The sequence below is a fragment of the Tupaia chinensis genome, unplaced genomic scaffold (assembly GCF_000334495.1).
Source record: "Tupaia chinensis unplaced genomic scaffold, TupChi_1.0 Scaffold138665_1, whole genome shotgun sequence".
NCBI lineage: Eukaryota > Metazoa > Chordata > Mammalia > Scandentia > Tupaiidae > Tupaia > Tupaia belangeri.
Genome location: NW_006198557.1, coordinates 603327 through 618277, shown reverse-complemented (window position 1 = coordinate 618277; position 14951 = coordinate 603327). Strand labels below are relative to the sequence as shown.

The 14951-nt window shown below is 50.0% G+C and overlaps 1 protein-coding gene across 5 annotated transcripts in view; it reads left to right on the top strand.

The window, feature by feature from the left end:
- Positions 1 to 14951, top strand: part of CUNH19orf38 (chromosome unknown C19orf38 homolog) — a 28634-nt gene that overhangs the window by 10763 nt on the left and 2920 nt on the right. For 3 of the 5 annotated variants that reach the window (XR_336442.3, XM_014592851.2, XM_006161522.3), the window contains exons 2-6: positions 1846 to 1960; positions 6199 to 6510; positions 10700 to 10792; positions 12316 to 12343; positions 13312 to 13355. Coding sequence is in view for 4 of the 5 variants with exons in the window: in XM_014592851.2 (XP_014448337.1) it covers positions 1930 to 1960; positions 6199 to 6510; positions 10700 to 10792; positions 12316 to 12343; positions 13312 to 13355 (508 nt within the window). In the remaining variant the exon portion in view is untranslated. Of the gene's footprint in view, positions 1 to 1790; positions 1961 to 6198; positions 6511 to 7797; positions 8105 to 10699; positions 10793 to 12315; positions 12344 to 13311; positions 13356 to 14951 lie in introns of those variants that run through there. The other 2 variants (XM_027765550.1, XM_027765551.1) reach the window with 2 other exon arrangements.

Here is a 14951-nt window from a genome sequence, read left to right as displayed (position 1 = left end):
AGAGAAAGAGAGGTAAAGAGCACCCCCACCCCCGTAAGGGAATGGTCATATTATAATCCCTTCTCCTTTGTGTCTCCCTCCCTTTGGGATTCTAGGCAGGCACATGTACCTAGTATGTTTCCCAAGCTGCCAGTTCCTGCCTTAACCACCAGGTCAGGTAGCCATGTCAAGGGCATATGAATGATTTTATATCAATAAATTAGACAACTTAGAGGAAATGGACAAATTCCTCAAAAATGCTGGCATGCTAATCGCAATAAAAGATAATTACAAAGTACTATGTAATTAGCAAGATGATTTACCTGAATCCAGAGGAATTTGGAAAGATTCCAGGAAGTGACATTTAAGCTAAAAATGAAGACGTAAGATTTGACCAAGTTGAGAGAACTATGTCCTCGGCAAAGGAAGTAGCATGTGTAAAGGTCCTGAGGTTGGAATGAGCTTTGTGTCTTCAAAGATAAAAAAGACTACCCTAACTAAATAAATACATAAAGAAAAAAAGACTAGTCTAATGTTCCTTTCCAGCTTTTGATGACCGTACTCTACTTCCTGGGTGTAAACCTCAGGTACATCTGTTTGTCTTGAACAGAAACATTTAGAGAGACCAAACCTGGTGGTAAAACAGAAGCTTGGAAGTTACTGGGCTGCAAACAGGAGTCCATTTATTTTGTAAACTATAGCAATTCCTCAATTCTGGAGCTACTGCTCCCTTTACCCTGACTGGTGAAGCTCCTGAGGCTCCCCCACTCCCCAATATAGGTCCTCATTGGGAACACTCACAACTTTCTAGGCCAGATGTCTTCAATGCCTGGGCCACGAACCGGTAGCAATCTGGGCCACACAGCAGGAGGTAAGCAGTGGGCAAGTGTGTGAAGCTTCACCCAGCCTCCCCATCACTCACATTACTGCCAGAGCTCTACCTCCTGCCAGATCAGCTGCGGCATTAGATTCTCATAGGAGCAGGAACCCTGTTGTGTACTGTGTATGTGAGGGATCTAGGCTGCATGTTCCTTATGAGAATCTCATGCCTGATGTTCTGAGGTGGAGCTGAGGCAGTGATGCTAGCACTGGGGAGTGGCTGCGAATACTGCATTATAGTGAACTGTAAAATGATTACATTGTATAGTGCAATGTAATAATAGTAGAAATAAAGGGCTCAATAAATGTGATATGAGGGCCCAGCAGATGGTGTAATGGTTACATCGCTGGACCCCAACATGATTAACCACAGTTCAAGTCCTGGACCTGGCAGCTTGAAACTCACACCAGGCATATGTGTGTGCATGCTCAAACTCCCGAGAGGAAATTGTCTTCTACAAAACCAGACCCTGGTGCTAAAAATGTTGGAGACCACTGACCGTTACATTTCCTATCATGTGTTCCCTGGATCTACTGTCCACTGCTCCCAGCCCTCCGGTGCAGAGTGGGAAGCTGAGGCTTCAGAGAAGGGAGATCTCACCGTGGTCACAAAGGCCAGGCTCTAACCACCACGCCCTCCCAATCGCTGCCCTACTTTTGTTTCAATTTTGGCATTGGTTGGGATGTGGTTTGTGTGGTGGGCATGGGTTTCCCAAAGAGCCCACTGTCATTGCCCTTCCTTATGCCCAAGAGTTCTCTTTGTGGGGAGAGAGAGAGAGGGAGAACCCCCCTGACCATCTGATGTATTTCTCCTTCCACTCTGCAGAACCCCAGCCAGGAGGGTGCAGCGAGCTGCCCAGGCCTGACTGTGTTTGGGGAAGGGGTGGGGAGAGGAGAGAGTCCCTGTCAATGCCCAAGCGTGTGTGTGCAACTTCCTGCCCGTGAGGAAACGCTCAGCTCGAATCAGCCCTGGTTCTCCTTTCCCAGCTCTGGCCTCACAGTTGGAGTTGGCGGGGAGCCCTGGGCCCCTCTGGCCTCAGCCAGATTTCCCGGCCAAACGCAGGAGGAGCGATGCCCTGGACCGTCCTGCTCTTTGCGGCCGGTGAGTCTGACGCGCCCCCCTCCAGCACCCGCACCCCATTTCCCATGCCCCCCCACACACACCTTGCCGTTGTGGGGACAGAAGTGCCAATGCTGGCTAGCCTCCCATCCCAGGTGATGAAGAAGGCTGAGTCTGGACAGGTTTTTCCGGGAGCCTTGGAAGCCCCCCAGGGGTGTTGCTTATTCTTATTCAGCTCTTCATCACCCTCAAGTCAAGAATATCAGGACACGGCAGTGCCCACACCCCGTGACTCAGCTCTGCCCGGCCACTACAGGCTCCCACCTTGGGGGCTGCGGTGGCTGGAGGATCTGCCCGGGAGGAGATCGGGGTGGGAGCTGGACAAGGGAAGGCTTGTGTACCTCACCTGGCCACACCGCCTGCAGGCAGCTTGGCGAGAGCAAGCTCCCTGCATCCAACTGCAGAGAGCTGTGGTCTGAACCTTATTCCTTTTTCCCGGGGAACGAAGACAGAACCCATCTGTCCTGCCCTCATCCCCTCACTCACCCCGCTGCAACCGCCCTGGTCTTGAACACCTCCACGCCCCTTCCATCCTCTGGACCTTTGCCCATGCTGTTCCCTCTGGCTGGAATGCTCTCCCCAGCTTTTCATTACTCAGGACTCAGCTCAGAGGTCACCTCTTCAGGGAAGCCCTCCATGACCACCCCAGCTAATACAGCCTTCCTGTTACCCAGCACTCTGTCTCCTCGAGAGAATGCCATGGCCACAAGGCAGATGTGCCTGCCCATTTGCCTCCTTCTTTTCTATGTCCCCAGCATCTGGAATTGGGCCTGGCACAGGATTGTTGATTGAAGTCCTAAGAATATATGATTGGGGCCGGCAGGTGGCGTGGTGGTTAAGGGACTGTACTCCCACATATCCAATTGTGGTTCAAGTCCTGGACCTGGCAGCTTGCTTTTTCACTTTCCATCTTGATCTCAATATCTCTCTGGTCAAATTAAATAATAATAATAATAATAATAATAATAATAATAATAATAAACAAAATTGGGATCAGAAGATGGCGTAATGGTTACATTGCTAGACTCTCATGTAGTCAATCACGGTAGGAGCCCCAGACCCGGTGGCTTAAAACTCATGCTGGGCACATGTGCTCGCGTGCCCAAAATCCCAAGAAGACAGCAGAGGAGAAGGGACTGTGGCGTGGCCATCACTCCTGGGGGGGCATGATTCTTCGCTTTCTATCTCTCTGTTTCTGTCTCTCTGGTGAGCGTGCGTGCCCCATAGCAAAAATCTCTCTAAAATAAATAAATAATAATAATAAACAAAATTAAATCATTCTTTTAAAAAAAAAAAGAATATTTGAGGGCTTCGTTTCTGTTTAATTTGAGTAGGGTGCATGCGCTCGTGAGAAAGACAGAAAGAGGAGGGAAAGTGACCAAGAGCCCACAAGGGAGGATGGCCACACCGCAGCCCCTTCTCCGCATCCCCCATCAGGATTCTGGTGCATGTGCACACGTGCCTAGTGTGTTGAAGTGCAAGTCGCTGGGTCTGGGACTTGAACCATGCAATCAGCCATGTGGAATCCAGCCGACATAACCACCACACTACTGGCAGGCCCAACGTGGAGTCTTACTCATTTTAACTTTGCCAGAAGGTGCATGAGCTTGCTAGAGAGAGACAGAGGGACAAGAGGGAGAGAGAGACAGAACCCCAGTGAGTCTTGGTCATGCCACAATCCTCTCTCCTGCACTTCTCCCTCTTTTCAGGATTCTGGGCAAGCACACATACATACTCACCATGGTTTTCAGGTCGCTGGGTCCAGGACTTGACATGAAGGGTTGGCCATGTGGAATCCAGCTGCCTTAGCCACCAGGCCACAGAGCTGGCCCATGAGGCCAAAAAAATTTTTTTCTCCTTAGAGAGATTTTTGTTTTAGGCCGCATGTGTTTGCCGGAAAGACAGACAAAGAGAGAGACAGAAAACAAGAATCATGCCCCAGGAACCAGCAGTTAGCATAATGGCTATGTCGCTGGACTCCCACATAGTCGACCGCAGTTTGCGTCCCAGACCCGGTGGCTTAAAACTCACGCCGGGTGCGTGTGCGTGCGTGCCCAAGATCCCGAGAGGAGAATGGAGGAGAAGGGATTGCGGCGTGACCATCCCCCCTCGCTTTCTGTCTCTATGTCTCTTGTCTGTCTGGTGAGCGCACGTGCCCTATAGCAAAAATCTCTCCCAAAAAAAAGGAATCACGCCCCACGTGGGATCGCTACCCCATATCCCTTTTCCTCCATTCTCTTCCCAGAATCTTGGGCACACATACATACACACCCGGCATGAGTTTCAAGCTCCCCAGTTCAGGATTTGAACTGCAGTTGTCCATGTGGGAGGCCAGTGATATAACCATTACACCACCTGCTGGTCCCTAAGGAAAGCTTTTTAAAAATTCATGGAAAATGTGTATTATGAAAAACATATGCATAGATTGCAAAGATTTTTTGCATCTAATAAAACACAGGCTTTATTTTTTTTTTTTTTTAGGGTTTTTTTTTTTTTTAACAGGGTGTGTGCACTTGCCAGAGACAGAAAGCGAGAAATCACTCCCACCCCCCCCGCCAGGGAGGATGGCCACACTGCGATCCCTTCTCCTCCATCCCCCATCTCAGGATTTTGGACACGCACACACATGTGCCTGGCATGACTTTTAAGCTGCCAAGTCCAGGGCTTGAACTGCAGTCAGCCATGTGGGAGTCCAACACCTTAACCACCATGCCACCCACTCACCCTTTAACTCCAGTTTTCTATGAACTTTCCGATGCCCCGTATGATTGTGTTACAGTGTAATAAACGCTGTTATGAAGTGACTTGAACACGGAGACCCTGCTCCTGTGCCAAGGACTCAGTGCCCTCCACGTCGCAACGGGGAGGGAATTTTCAGCCCCCCTCCCCATGCACCCTGGAAATAAAGCCTGGGGAAGCAGTTGTGTGGTGATTAAGGCCGCTGGATTCCCCCATGGCTGGCTGCACAGATTGAGTCCCGGACCTGGTGGCTTAAAAACATTGGATGGGGGCTGGCAGGTGACGTGGTGGTTAAGGGTGCTGGACTCCCACATGGCTGGCTGCGGTTTGAGTCCCGGACCTGGTGGCTTGCTTTTTCACTTTTCTCTCTCTCCCATTTTGGTCAAGGTAAAATAAAAATAAATAAATAAATAAATAAAGTTAAATAAGATAATTCTTTTAAAAAGAAAAAGAAAAAGATGTTGAGTGAATGTGCATGCATGCCCAAAATCCCGACAGGAGGGAAGAATGGAAGAGAAGAGATTGCAGTGTGGTAATTCCCCATGGGGGTGCTATCTTACTTTCCCTCTCTTATTCTGTCTCTCCTTGGCAAGCATACGTGCCCTCTGGCATGTTAGAAAAAGAAAAACTGGGACCAGTAGGTGGCCTAGTGGTTAAGGCACTGGACTCTCCTGTGGCTGACTGTGGTTTGAGTCCTGGATCCAGCAGCTTGAAACTCACACAGGGCACATGTGCATGTGTGCCCCAAATCTCAGGAGGCGATTGCCCCAAATCTCAGGAGGCGATGAGGAGAAGAGATTGCGATGTGACCATCCCCCTCGGGGTAATTTCTCACTTTCTGGCTGGCCGTCTGTCCAGCAAGTGCATCCACCCTCTAGCAAAAAAATCTCTCTCAAAAAAACAAAATAAATAAAACTATGAGGCCAGCCAGGTGATGTGGTGGTTGGGGTGGCTGGATCCCACGTGGCTGAGTACATGGTTCAGGTCCTGGCTGGGGCAGTTAGAGAGGCATAGTGGGTGTGTATGCATGTCTGGAATTCCAGGAGGAGGGTGGGGGGGAAGGGATTACAGTGTGGTCATGCCCCCGTGGGGTGCTTTCTTGCTTTCTCTCTCTGTTCCCCAGTGGTACACATAGTCTATAGCAAATGCTTTTTAAAATTACTACTTATTTAATGTTAATTATTTTTTTCAAGTTTGCAATAGGGCACATGTGCTCACCTGAGAGACAAAGAGAGTGAGAGAGAAAGAAAGTGAAAAAGCAAGCCGCCAGGTCTGGGATTTGAACCGTGGTTTGCCATGTGGGAGTCCAGCACCTTAACCACCACACCATCTGCTGGCCCTATAGCATATTTTAAGAAAGGAAAAAAAGAAAAAGAAAAACAAGGCCCAGAGAGGGCCACCGTATTACCCCAGGCCCCGCAGCCAGGGCAGCCCGTGTCCGCACCACTTACCCACCTGCCTCCCTTCGTTCTGCATCACAGGCTCCTTGGCGATCCCGGCACCATCCATCTGGCTGGTGCCTCCACACCCGAGCAGCCAAGACGATCCCATCCACATCTCGTGCATGGCGCCCGGGGGCTTCCCGGGTGCGAATTTCACGCTGTACCGCGGGGGGCATGTGATCCAGCTTCTGCAGGCCCCCGCAGACCAACTTAGGGTCACCTTCAACCTGAGCGGCGGCAGCAGTGGCGAGGCTCCGGGGGGACCGTTCCACTGTCAGTACGGCGTGCTGGGCGAGCACAGCCAGCCACAGCTGTCGGACCTCAGTGAGCCTGTGCACGTCTCCTTCCCAGGTAAGGCCCTCCATGGGTTCTATTCTCCCCCTCGGCAGGTAGAGCTGGGCTCAGCACCCGCCAGACTTATTGTGCCAAATCCTCTTAGATTCTACCCATTTTGCAGAAAAGGAAACTGAAACGTGAGGAGAGGAGCAGGGCGGGCTGCGGTTTGAGTCCCGGACCTGGTGGCTTGCTTTTTCACTTTTCTCTCTCTCCCATTTTGGTCAAGGTAAAATAAAAATAAATAAATAAATAAATAAAGTTAAATAAGATAATTCTTTTAAAAAGAAAAAGAAAAAGATGTTGAGTGAATGTGCATGCATGCCCAAAATCCCGACAGGAGGGAAGAATGGAAGAGAAGAGATTGCAGTGTGGTAATTCCCCATGGGGGTGCTATCTTACTTTCCCTCTCTTATTCTGTCTCTCCTTGGCAAGCATACGTGCCCTCTGGCATGTTAGAAAAAGAAAAACTGGGACCAGTAGGTGGCCTAGTGGTTAAGGCACTGGACTCTCCTGTGGCTGACTGTGGTTTGAGTCCTGGATCCAGCAGCTTGAAACTCACACAGGGCACATGTGCATGTGTGCCCCAAATCTCAGGAGGCGATGAGGAGAAGAGATTGCGATGTGACCATCCCCCTCGGGGTAATTTCTCACTTTCTGGCTGGCCGTCTGTCCAGCAAGTGCATCCACCCTCTAGCAAAAAAATCTCTCTCAAAAAAACAAAATAAATAAAACTATGAGGCCAGCCAGGTGATGTGGTGGTTGGGGTGGCTGGATCCCACGTGGCTGAGTACATGGTTCAGGTCCTGGCTGGGGCAGTTAGAGAGGCATAGTGGGTGTGTATGCATGTCTGGAATTCCAGGAGGAGGGTGGGGGGGAAGGGATTACAGTGTGGTCATGCCCCCGTGGGGTGCTTTCTTGCTTTCTCTCTCTGTTCCCCAGTGGTACACATAGTCTATAGCAAATGCTTTTTAAAATTACTACTTATTTAATGTTAATTATTTTTTTCAAGTTTGCAATAGGGCACATGTGCTCACCTGAGAGACAAAGAGAGTGAGAGAGAAAGAAAGTGAAAAAGCAAGCCGCCAGGTCTGGGATTTGAACCGTGGTTTGCCATGTGGGAGTCCAGCACCTTAACCACCACACCATCTGCTGGCCCTATAGCATATTTTAAGAAAGGAAAAAAAGAAAAAGAAAAACAAGGCCCAGAGAGGGCCACCGTATTACCCCAGGCCCCGCAGCCAGGGCAGCCCGTGTCCGCACCACTTACCCACCTGCCTCCCTTCGTTCTGCATCACAGGCTCCTTGGCGATCCCGGCACCATCCATCTGGCTGGTGCCTCCACACCCGAGCAGCCAAGACGATCCCATCCACATCTCGTGCATGGCGCCCGGGGGCTTCCCGGGTGCGAATTTCACGCTGTACCGCGGGGGGCATGTGATCCAGCTTCTGCAGGCCCCCGCAGACCAACTTAGGGTCACCTTCAACCTGAGCGGCGGCAGCAGTGGCGAGGCTCCGGGGGGACCGTTCCACTGTCAGTACGGCGTGCTGGGCGAGCACAGCCAGCCACAGCTGTCGGACCTCAGTGAGCCTGTGCACGTCTCCTTCCCAGGTAAGGCCCTCCATGGGTTCTATTCTCCCCCTCGGCAGGTAGAGCTGGGCTCAGCACCCGCCAGACTTATTGTGCCAAATCCTCTTAGATTCTACCCATTTTGCAGAAAAGGAAACTGAAACGTGAGGAGAGGAGCAGGGACTCACCCAAGTCATATGGCTAAGAGGTAGCAGAATTAGGACCAGTGGACGGCGTAATGGTTACGTCACTGGACTCCCACGTAGTCAAACAGGGTTTGAGTCCTGGACCCGGTGGTTTGAAACTCACACCACGCGTGTGCATGCATGCCCAAAATCCTGAGAGGAGACTGGAAGAGAAGGGATTGCGAAGTGGCCATACCCCCCAGGGGGGTGATTTCTCGCTTTCTGTCTCTTTCTCTCTTGGGTGCGTGCACACACCCTATCAAAAGTCTCTTTCTCAATCAAAAATAAAGAAGAAGAAGTAGCCGAGTTAAGGTACTATGAGCCCCAAGAGGCTAGGCATTAAACCTCCATACTGGGGCCAGCAGGGGGCGTGGTGGTTAGGGTTCTGGACTCTCACATGGCTGACTGCAGTTTGAGCCCCAGATCTGGTGGCTTGAATTCACACCAGGCAAGTGTGCGCATGCCCAAATCCTGAGAGGAGAATGAAGGAGAAGAGGTTCCAGTGTGGCCACCCCCAGGTGATTTCTCACTTTCCCCCTCTCTGTCTCTCTCTGTGTCTCTCTCCAGTGACAGCAGTCCAGGTGCAAGCCACCTGTCAGCAGCGGGTGAGGCCTCCTGGAAGGCCTGGGTTTCTAGCCGAGCCTATGTATGTCATACGGTGTGGTGCTTGCCTGTGGTCCCAGCTAACTGGGAAGCTAGCACAGGAGGACTGAGACAGAGCCAGACCCTGTCAAAAAGAAACAGAAAAAAAAAAAAAGAAGCTATCTCTTTCACTTTCTCTTTCTATCTTGTACCGTTTCTTGTAAAAAGAAGGGAAACCAAAAACCAGGCTGGGCTTCATTCAGCATAGTCAGTAGCACCCTAATCTGCAGTGCTGGAACCACCTGATCAAGCGCAGAACTGGATCCCTGATTGGCCTAAAATACACCAGGTAGGATGCCAGCAGGTGGCACAGTGGTTAAGGCATTGGACATTCCCACATGTCGACCACGGTTCGAGTACCGGACGTGGTGGCTTGGTTTCTCCCTTTCCCCCTCTCTATCTCTGTGTGTCTCTCTCTGGTCAAATGAAAATAAATGAATGAATGAATAAAATAAACCAGGTAGACAAGTGCCTGGGATCCCGATGAGCTGTTGGAATAGGATCATGGCATGAACACACCTATTGAGGGTACTTCCTGCCCCCCAACTACATGCAGTCTTTACCATGAATAAAAATAATAAAAAAATTTAATTCTTTATTTATGTATTTATTTCTTGTGATTTTCAGGTCACCGGGTCCAGGACTTGAACTATGGTCAGCCATGTGGGACTCCAGCACCTCAATCACCATGCCACCCGCCAGCCCCATGAATAAAAATAATTTCAAGACTGGTTCCATGCCCTGGTGTTTAAGGCAGCCTTATCCCACACGGCTGACTGCATGGTTGAGTCCAAACCCAGCAACTTGAGAAACACATGGGGTGCATGTGTGAGCTTACCCAAAATCCCAAAAGGAGGGAGAAATGGAAGAGAAAAGATTGCAGCATGACTGTGCCCTTTGAGGGATACTTTCTCCTCTCCCTCTCTCTGTGTCTCTCTGTCTCTCTCTGGTGAGAGCATGCACCTTCTAGCACACACACACGAAAAGCATATTTTAAAAGACAAAAGCAGGGGGATCAGTAGATGGCATAATGGTTACTTTGCCGAACTCCCACATAGTTGACCACAGACCTAGTGGCTTAAAACTCACACCAGACATGTGCGTGCGTGCCCAAGATCCCGAGAGGAGAATGGAGGAGAAAGGATTGTGGCGTGGCAATCTCCCTTGGGGGTGATTTCTCACTTTCTGTCTCTTTCTATCTCTCCAGTGAGTGCAAATCCCCTGTAGCAAAAATCTCTCTAAAAACAAAACCAAAAACAACAGGACTGGCGTCATAACACAGGAATTGAGGCCTGTGCATAAGGGCCAGTCCCACCTGGCTAGCTGTAGTTCAACTCCCAGCCCTAGCCGCTAAACAAATATGTTTCAGGCCAGCCTGACTGGGGATTCGAACGGTGATTCACACGTGGCTTTCACCTCTGCACTCTGGTATGCTATCAGTTGTGCCACAGCGTCTGAGCCTCATGAACTTTTGGAAGTCCCTTTGCATATCCTACCAGCTGTGTCATGCTACTCAGAAAAGCAAACCTCTTTCTCCCAGTGGTCTACCCAAAGTCCCAGAATTACCTCTCATTGGTTCAACCTGGGTTACATGCTAATTCCTGAACCAATCACAATGGCTGGGGGAGGGAGTATGCTAATTGATTGGTGGCTATAAAGTTTGCTAAGTTGTCAGGGTCTTGCTGTAGCAAATCCACCGGTGGAACGGGTTGGGAGGGCTGGCTCTTCAATGGTGACTTGGAGAGAGGGCAGTGCCCCTTCCCCACAGCTCCATGACCAGTCTGCATTGTCTTTTCCCACTTCCTTCTAGTGCCCACCTGGATCCTGGCACTCTCCCTGAGCCTGGCTGGAGCCCTCCTTCTTCTTGCTGGGCTGGTGGCCATTGCCCTGGTGGTCAGGAAAGGTAACAGCAGTCAAGGGGGATGTGGCCGACGGTCTGTGTGTTTGCAACTTCTAGAACATTCAGATGTGCTCACACATGCACTCACGCCCAGTCTTCAGGGAGACAGAGGCAGACAGTCTGGGAAGGTCTCACTCCAAAGCCTAACAAGGAAGAGACCTCCAGAAATCAGACAAGGGTGATGGGGAGGAGACATTGAGCAACACAAGGGAGTCCTCAAGAAGTTCACCAAAAGTTATTATTTATTGTTATTATGTAATATTATATTTCATTTCATTTCATTTCATTTTTTATTTTATTTTATTTTTTGCCATAGGGTACCTGTGCTTGGCAGAGAGAGACAGAGAAGGAAAGTGGGAAATCAAGCCCCCCTCCACCCCAGGGAGGATGGCCATGACACAATCTCTTCTCTTTTTGAGATTCTGGGCATGCATACACATGTGCCTGGTGTGACTTCCACGTCACCAGGTCTGAGATTTGAACCATTGTCAATCCATGGTGGGAGTCCAGTGCCTTAACCACACGCCACCTGCTGGCCCCTGTGTAGAATTATCTTAAATCTATGGAGCTGGGCCATCAGTGGAATGGTGGCTAAGGGATTGCACTCTCACATGGTAAACAGCAGTTTGAATCCCAGACCCATGTGTCTGGCATGATTTTCAAGCTGCTAGGCCCAGGACTCAAATTGAAGTCAACCACATGTGGGAGTCCAGCATCTTAACCCCCCATGTCACCTGTTGACCCTGCCTTTGATGTTTTTATGAACACCTAATACTCTTACAATTAAAAAAAAAATCAACAGATAGGGACCAGCAGTTGGCGTAATGGCTATGTTGCTGAACTCCCATGTAGTCGACCGTGGTTCGAGTTCCGGACCCGGTGGCTTAAACTCATGCTGGGCACGTGTGCGTGCGTGCCCAAGATCCAGAGAGGAGAATGGAGGAGAAGGGATTGCGGTGTGGCCATCCCCTCTGGGGGGTGATTTCTCGCTTTCTGTCTCTCCGGCAAACGCATGAGCCCTATAGCAAAAACCTCTCCAAAAAAAGAAGAAACAAAAAATCAAGGGGTGAGCAGATGGCGTAGCAGTTATGTCACTGGACTCTCACATGACCAATCATGGTTTGAGTCCCAGATCCGGTGGCTTCAAAATCGCACCAGGTGCATGTACATGCGTGCCCAAGATCCTGAGAGGAGAATAGAGGAGAGGGGATTGCTATGTGGCCATCCTTGCTGGGGGGTGATTTCTCACTTTCCCACCCATTGTCTCTGTCCCTCTCTCTCTGGCGAGTGCACATGCCCTAAGGCAAAAACCTCTTTAAAAAAAATATCAAAACGAACATGTTTGCTGTCACTGTGCTGTTGAGTGACAAATGAGCCCCAGGAGAGGCTAGGCGGGTGACAAATGTCTAGTGGAATCCTACAGACCCCAGGTCTTTGGGGCAGCACTTGGGTTTCTCAGGTTTAAAAACGTCCTAGATGTAACCAGGACCCAAATCTAACAAATGCTTGTTTATTTTTTCTTCCAGTTAAAGTCAAAAAGTTACAGAGGAAAAGGTGAGACACTCCCTGGGGACTCAGTGGTTTGGAGATAGAAGGGCATGTTGTCTCTGGCTGGGCGTAGGGCTCCACTCCAAGCAGCGACCCCTGGTGGGAGGGCTGATCATAGGAACAGGTCCATTTATAAAACACCTACTGTGTGCTGGGACACTCTGCAGTGTTCACCTTAACCTGGCGCAGCCCTGGGAGCAGGCACTGTGACTACCCCATTCCACAGATGGGGGGACTAGAACTCAGTGTTCAGACGCCAGAAGGAAGTGGCTGATCCTCACTCACCTCCCTTTACTGCCAGTTGCCAGAAAATTGTCAGGACCCCCCTAGATTCCCTAGTGGGTTTCTGTGGATGCCCCCACCCCAGTTTTTAAAAAGATTTATTTACTTATTTTATTTGTTATTATTATTTTAAAAATAACTTTTATTTAACTTTATTTATTTATTTATACTTTTAAATTTGACCAGAGAGGGACAGAGTGAGAGAGAAAGTGAGAAAGGAAGTTGCCAGGTCTGGGACTTGAACTGCGGTTGGCCATGTAGGAATCTAGCATCCTTAACCACCACGACACCTGCTGGCCCCTTATTTATTATCATTATTATTATTATTTAATTTGACCAGAGAGAGAGAGAGAGAGAGAGGAAGGAAAGTGAGAAAGCCAAGTTTTCAGGTTCAGGACTTGAACCACAGTTGGCTATGTGGGAGTCCAGTGCCTTAACTACTGTGCCACCTGCTGGCACCCTGTGGATGTCCCCTGAGCCCACCGAAGGTCTGTCGCACAGTGTGACCGCTCTGGAAATTGGGGTATTGTTGAGTCTTCGTTCACCACCTTGTGGGGAGGTCACGCAGGTAGGTGTGTGTGGAGTTGAGACCAAGGGCCAAGTCTGGATGGGGACCAGGGTTTCTAGAACATTCCTCCTGTCTCCTGGGGTCACCCCATCATGCTGTCATTTTCTCCCAAATCCTTTTGCAGAGAACGAGAATCCTGCTGGGCTCAGATGAACTTCACCACCACAGGTCTGTGTGGCCTTGATCCTGACTCCCCCAGACGGGGCCGCCACCCCCAAAATGCCACTGGACCTCACTGTTACTTGTTCTCCTTCGGGTCAAAAGACACCCTCCCCTTTTCTTTTTTCTTAAAAGACTTGTTTTATTTAACTTTATTTATTTTAGTTTGACCGAGAGGGACAGAGGGTAAGAGAGAAAGTGAGAAAGCAAGCTGCCAGGTCCGGGACTCAAACTGTGATTAGCCATGTGGGAGTCCAATGCCCCTAACCACCACGCCACCTGCCGGCCCCAACTCCTCCCCTTTTCTCCCCCTGGGTTTTCACATTCTCTCCTTGCCCCAACTTCATGCTTTTCCCTCACTCCTCTCACTGTCTGGAACACTCTTCCTTCCTCAGGCCTCACTCTAAAAGTCACCTCCTCCAGGAAGCTTCCTCTGACTCCCAAGACAGGGTCTGCATTTGCTATTCACATGCCCCCAGCACCTTATCTATCTGTCGTCTTGCCCCTTGGTAGAAACACAATGAAGTAATCATCGTGGGTTACTTGTGTGTTTCATGCTCCGGTCTCCCACCAGACAGCCAGCCTGCTCCCCAGGGGAGGACAGTGTCTCATTCCTGCATGGCTCCCGGCTTCCTTTCCAGAACATGTCATTCTGTGGGCTTCCACTAGAGGGCGAGAGACAGCCAGTTTGTGATCTGCGATGCTCTCAAAGAGGGCCCTTGGCAGAAAAATCCACTCTTTTCTTTTGGAGAGGTTTTTGCCATAGGGCATGTGTGCGTGCCAGAAAGACAGAGAGAGACAGAAAGCGAGAAATCCTTTCTCCTCCATTCTCCTCTCGGGATCTTGGGCACGCACGCACACACGCCCGGCGTGAGTTTAAGCCACTGGATCCAGTACTCGAACCACAGTCAACTACATGGGAGTCAAGCAGCGCAGCCATTACACCAACTGTTTGCTGGTCCCTCTTAGTTTTTTTATAGGGATGGGCTCTCTGAAGAAACACAGTGAGAGGGGACCAGCAGTTAGCGTAATGGCTATGTCGCTGAACTCCCATGTTAGCCAACCGTGGTTCGAGTCCCGGACACAGTGGCTTAAACTCACGCCAGGTGCGTGTGCATGCGTGCCCAAGATCCCGAGAGAAGAAAGGAGGAGAAGGGATTGCGGCGTGGCCATCCCCCCTGGGGGGATGATTTCTTGCTTTCTGTCTCTGTCTCTGTCTGGCTGGCAAGCGCACAAGCCCTATAGCAAAAACCTCTCCAAAAATAAATAAATAAATAAATAAAAGAAACACAATGAGAGAGGGGAAAGGAGAAGGCAACACCCATGGGGGATAGCCACACTGCAATCCCTTCTCCTCTGTTCTCTTCTTGGGATTTTAGACACCCACACACACACACACACACCTGTGTATTTTTCAAGCCACCGGGTCCGAGAATCGAACTGTGCTATTGGCCATGTGGGATTCAGCAGCTTTAACCACCACGTCACCTGGCTGGCCCTGAAAACCCATCCTCTGTACTTCCTTCATTCTCTCTGTCCAGCAATTTTTTTCTTTTTTTTTGGAGAGGTTTTTGCTATAGGGTGCATGCACTTGCCAGAAAGACA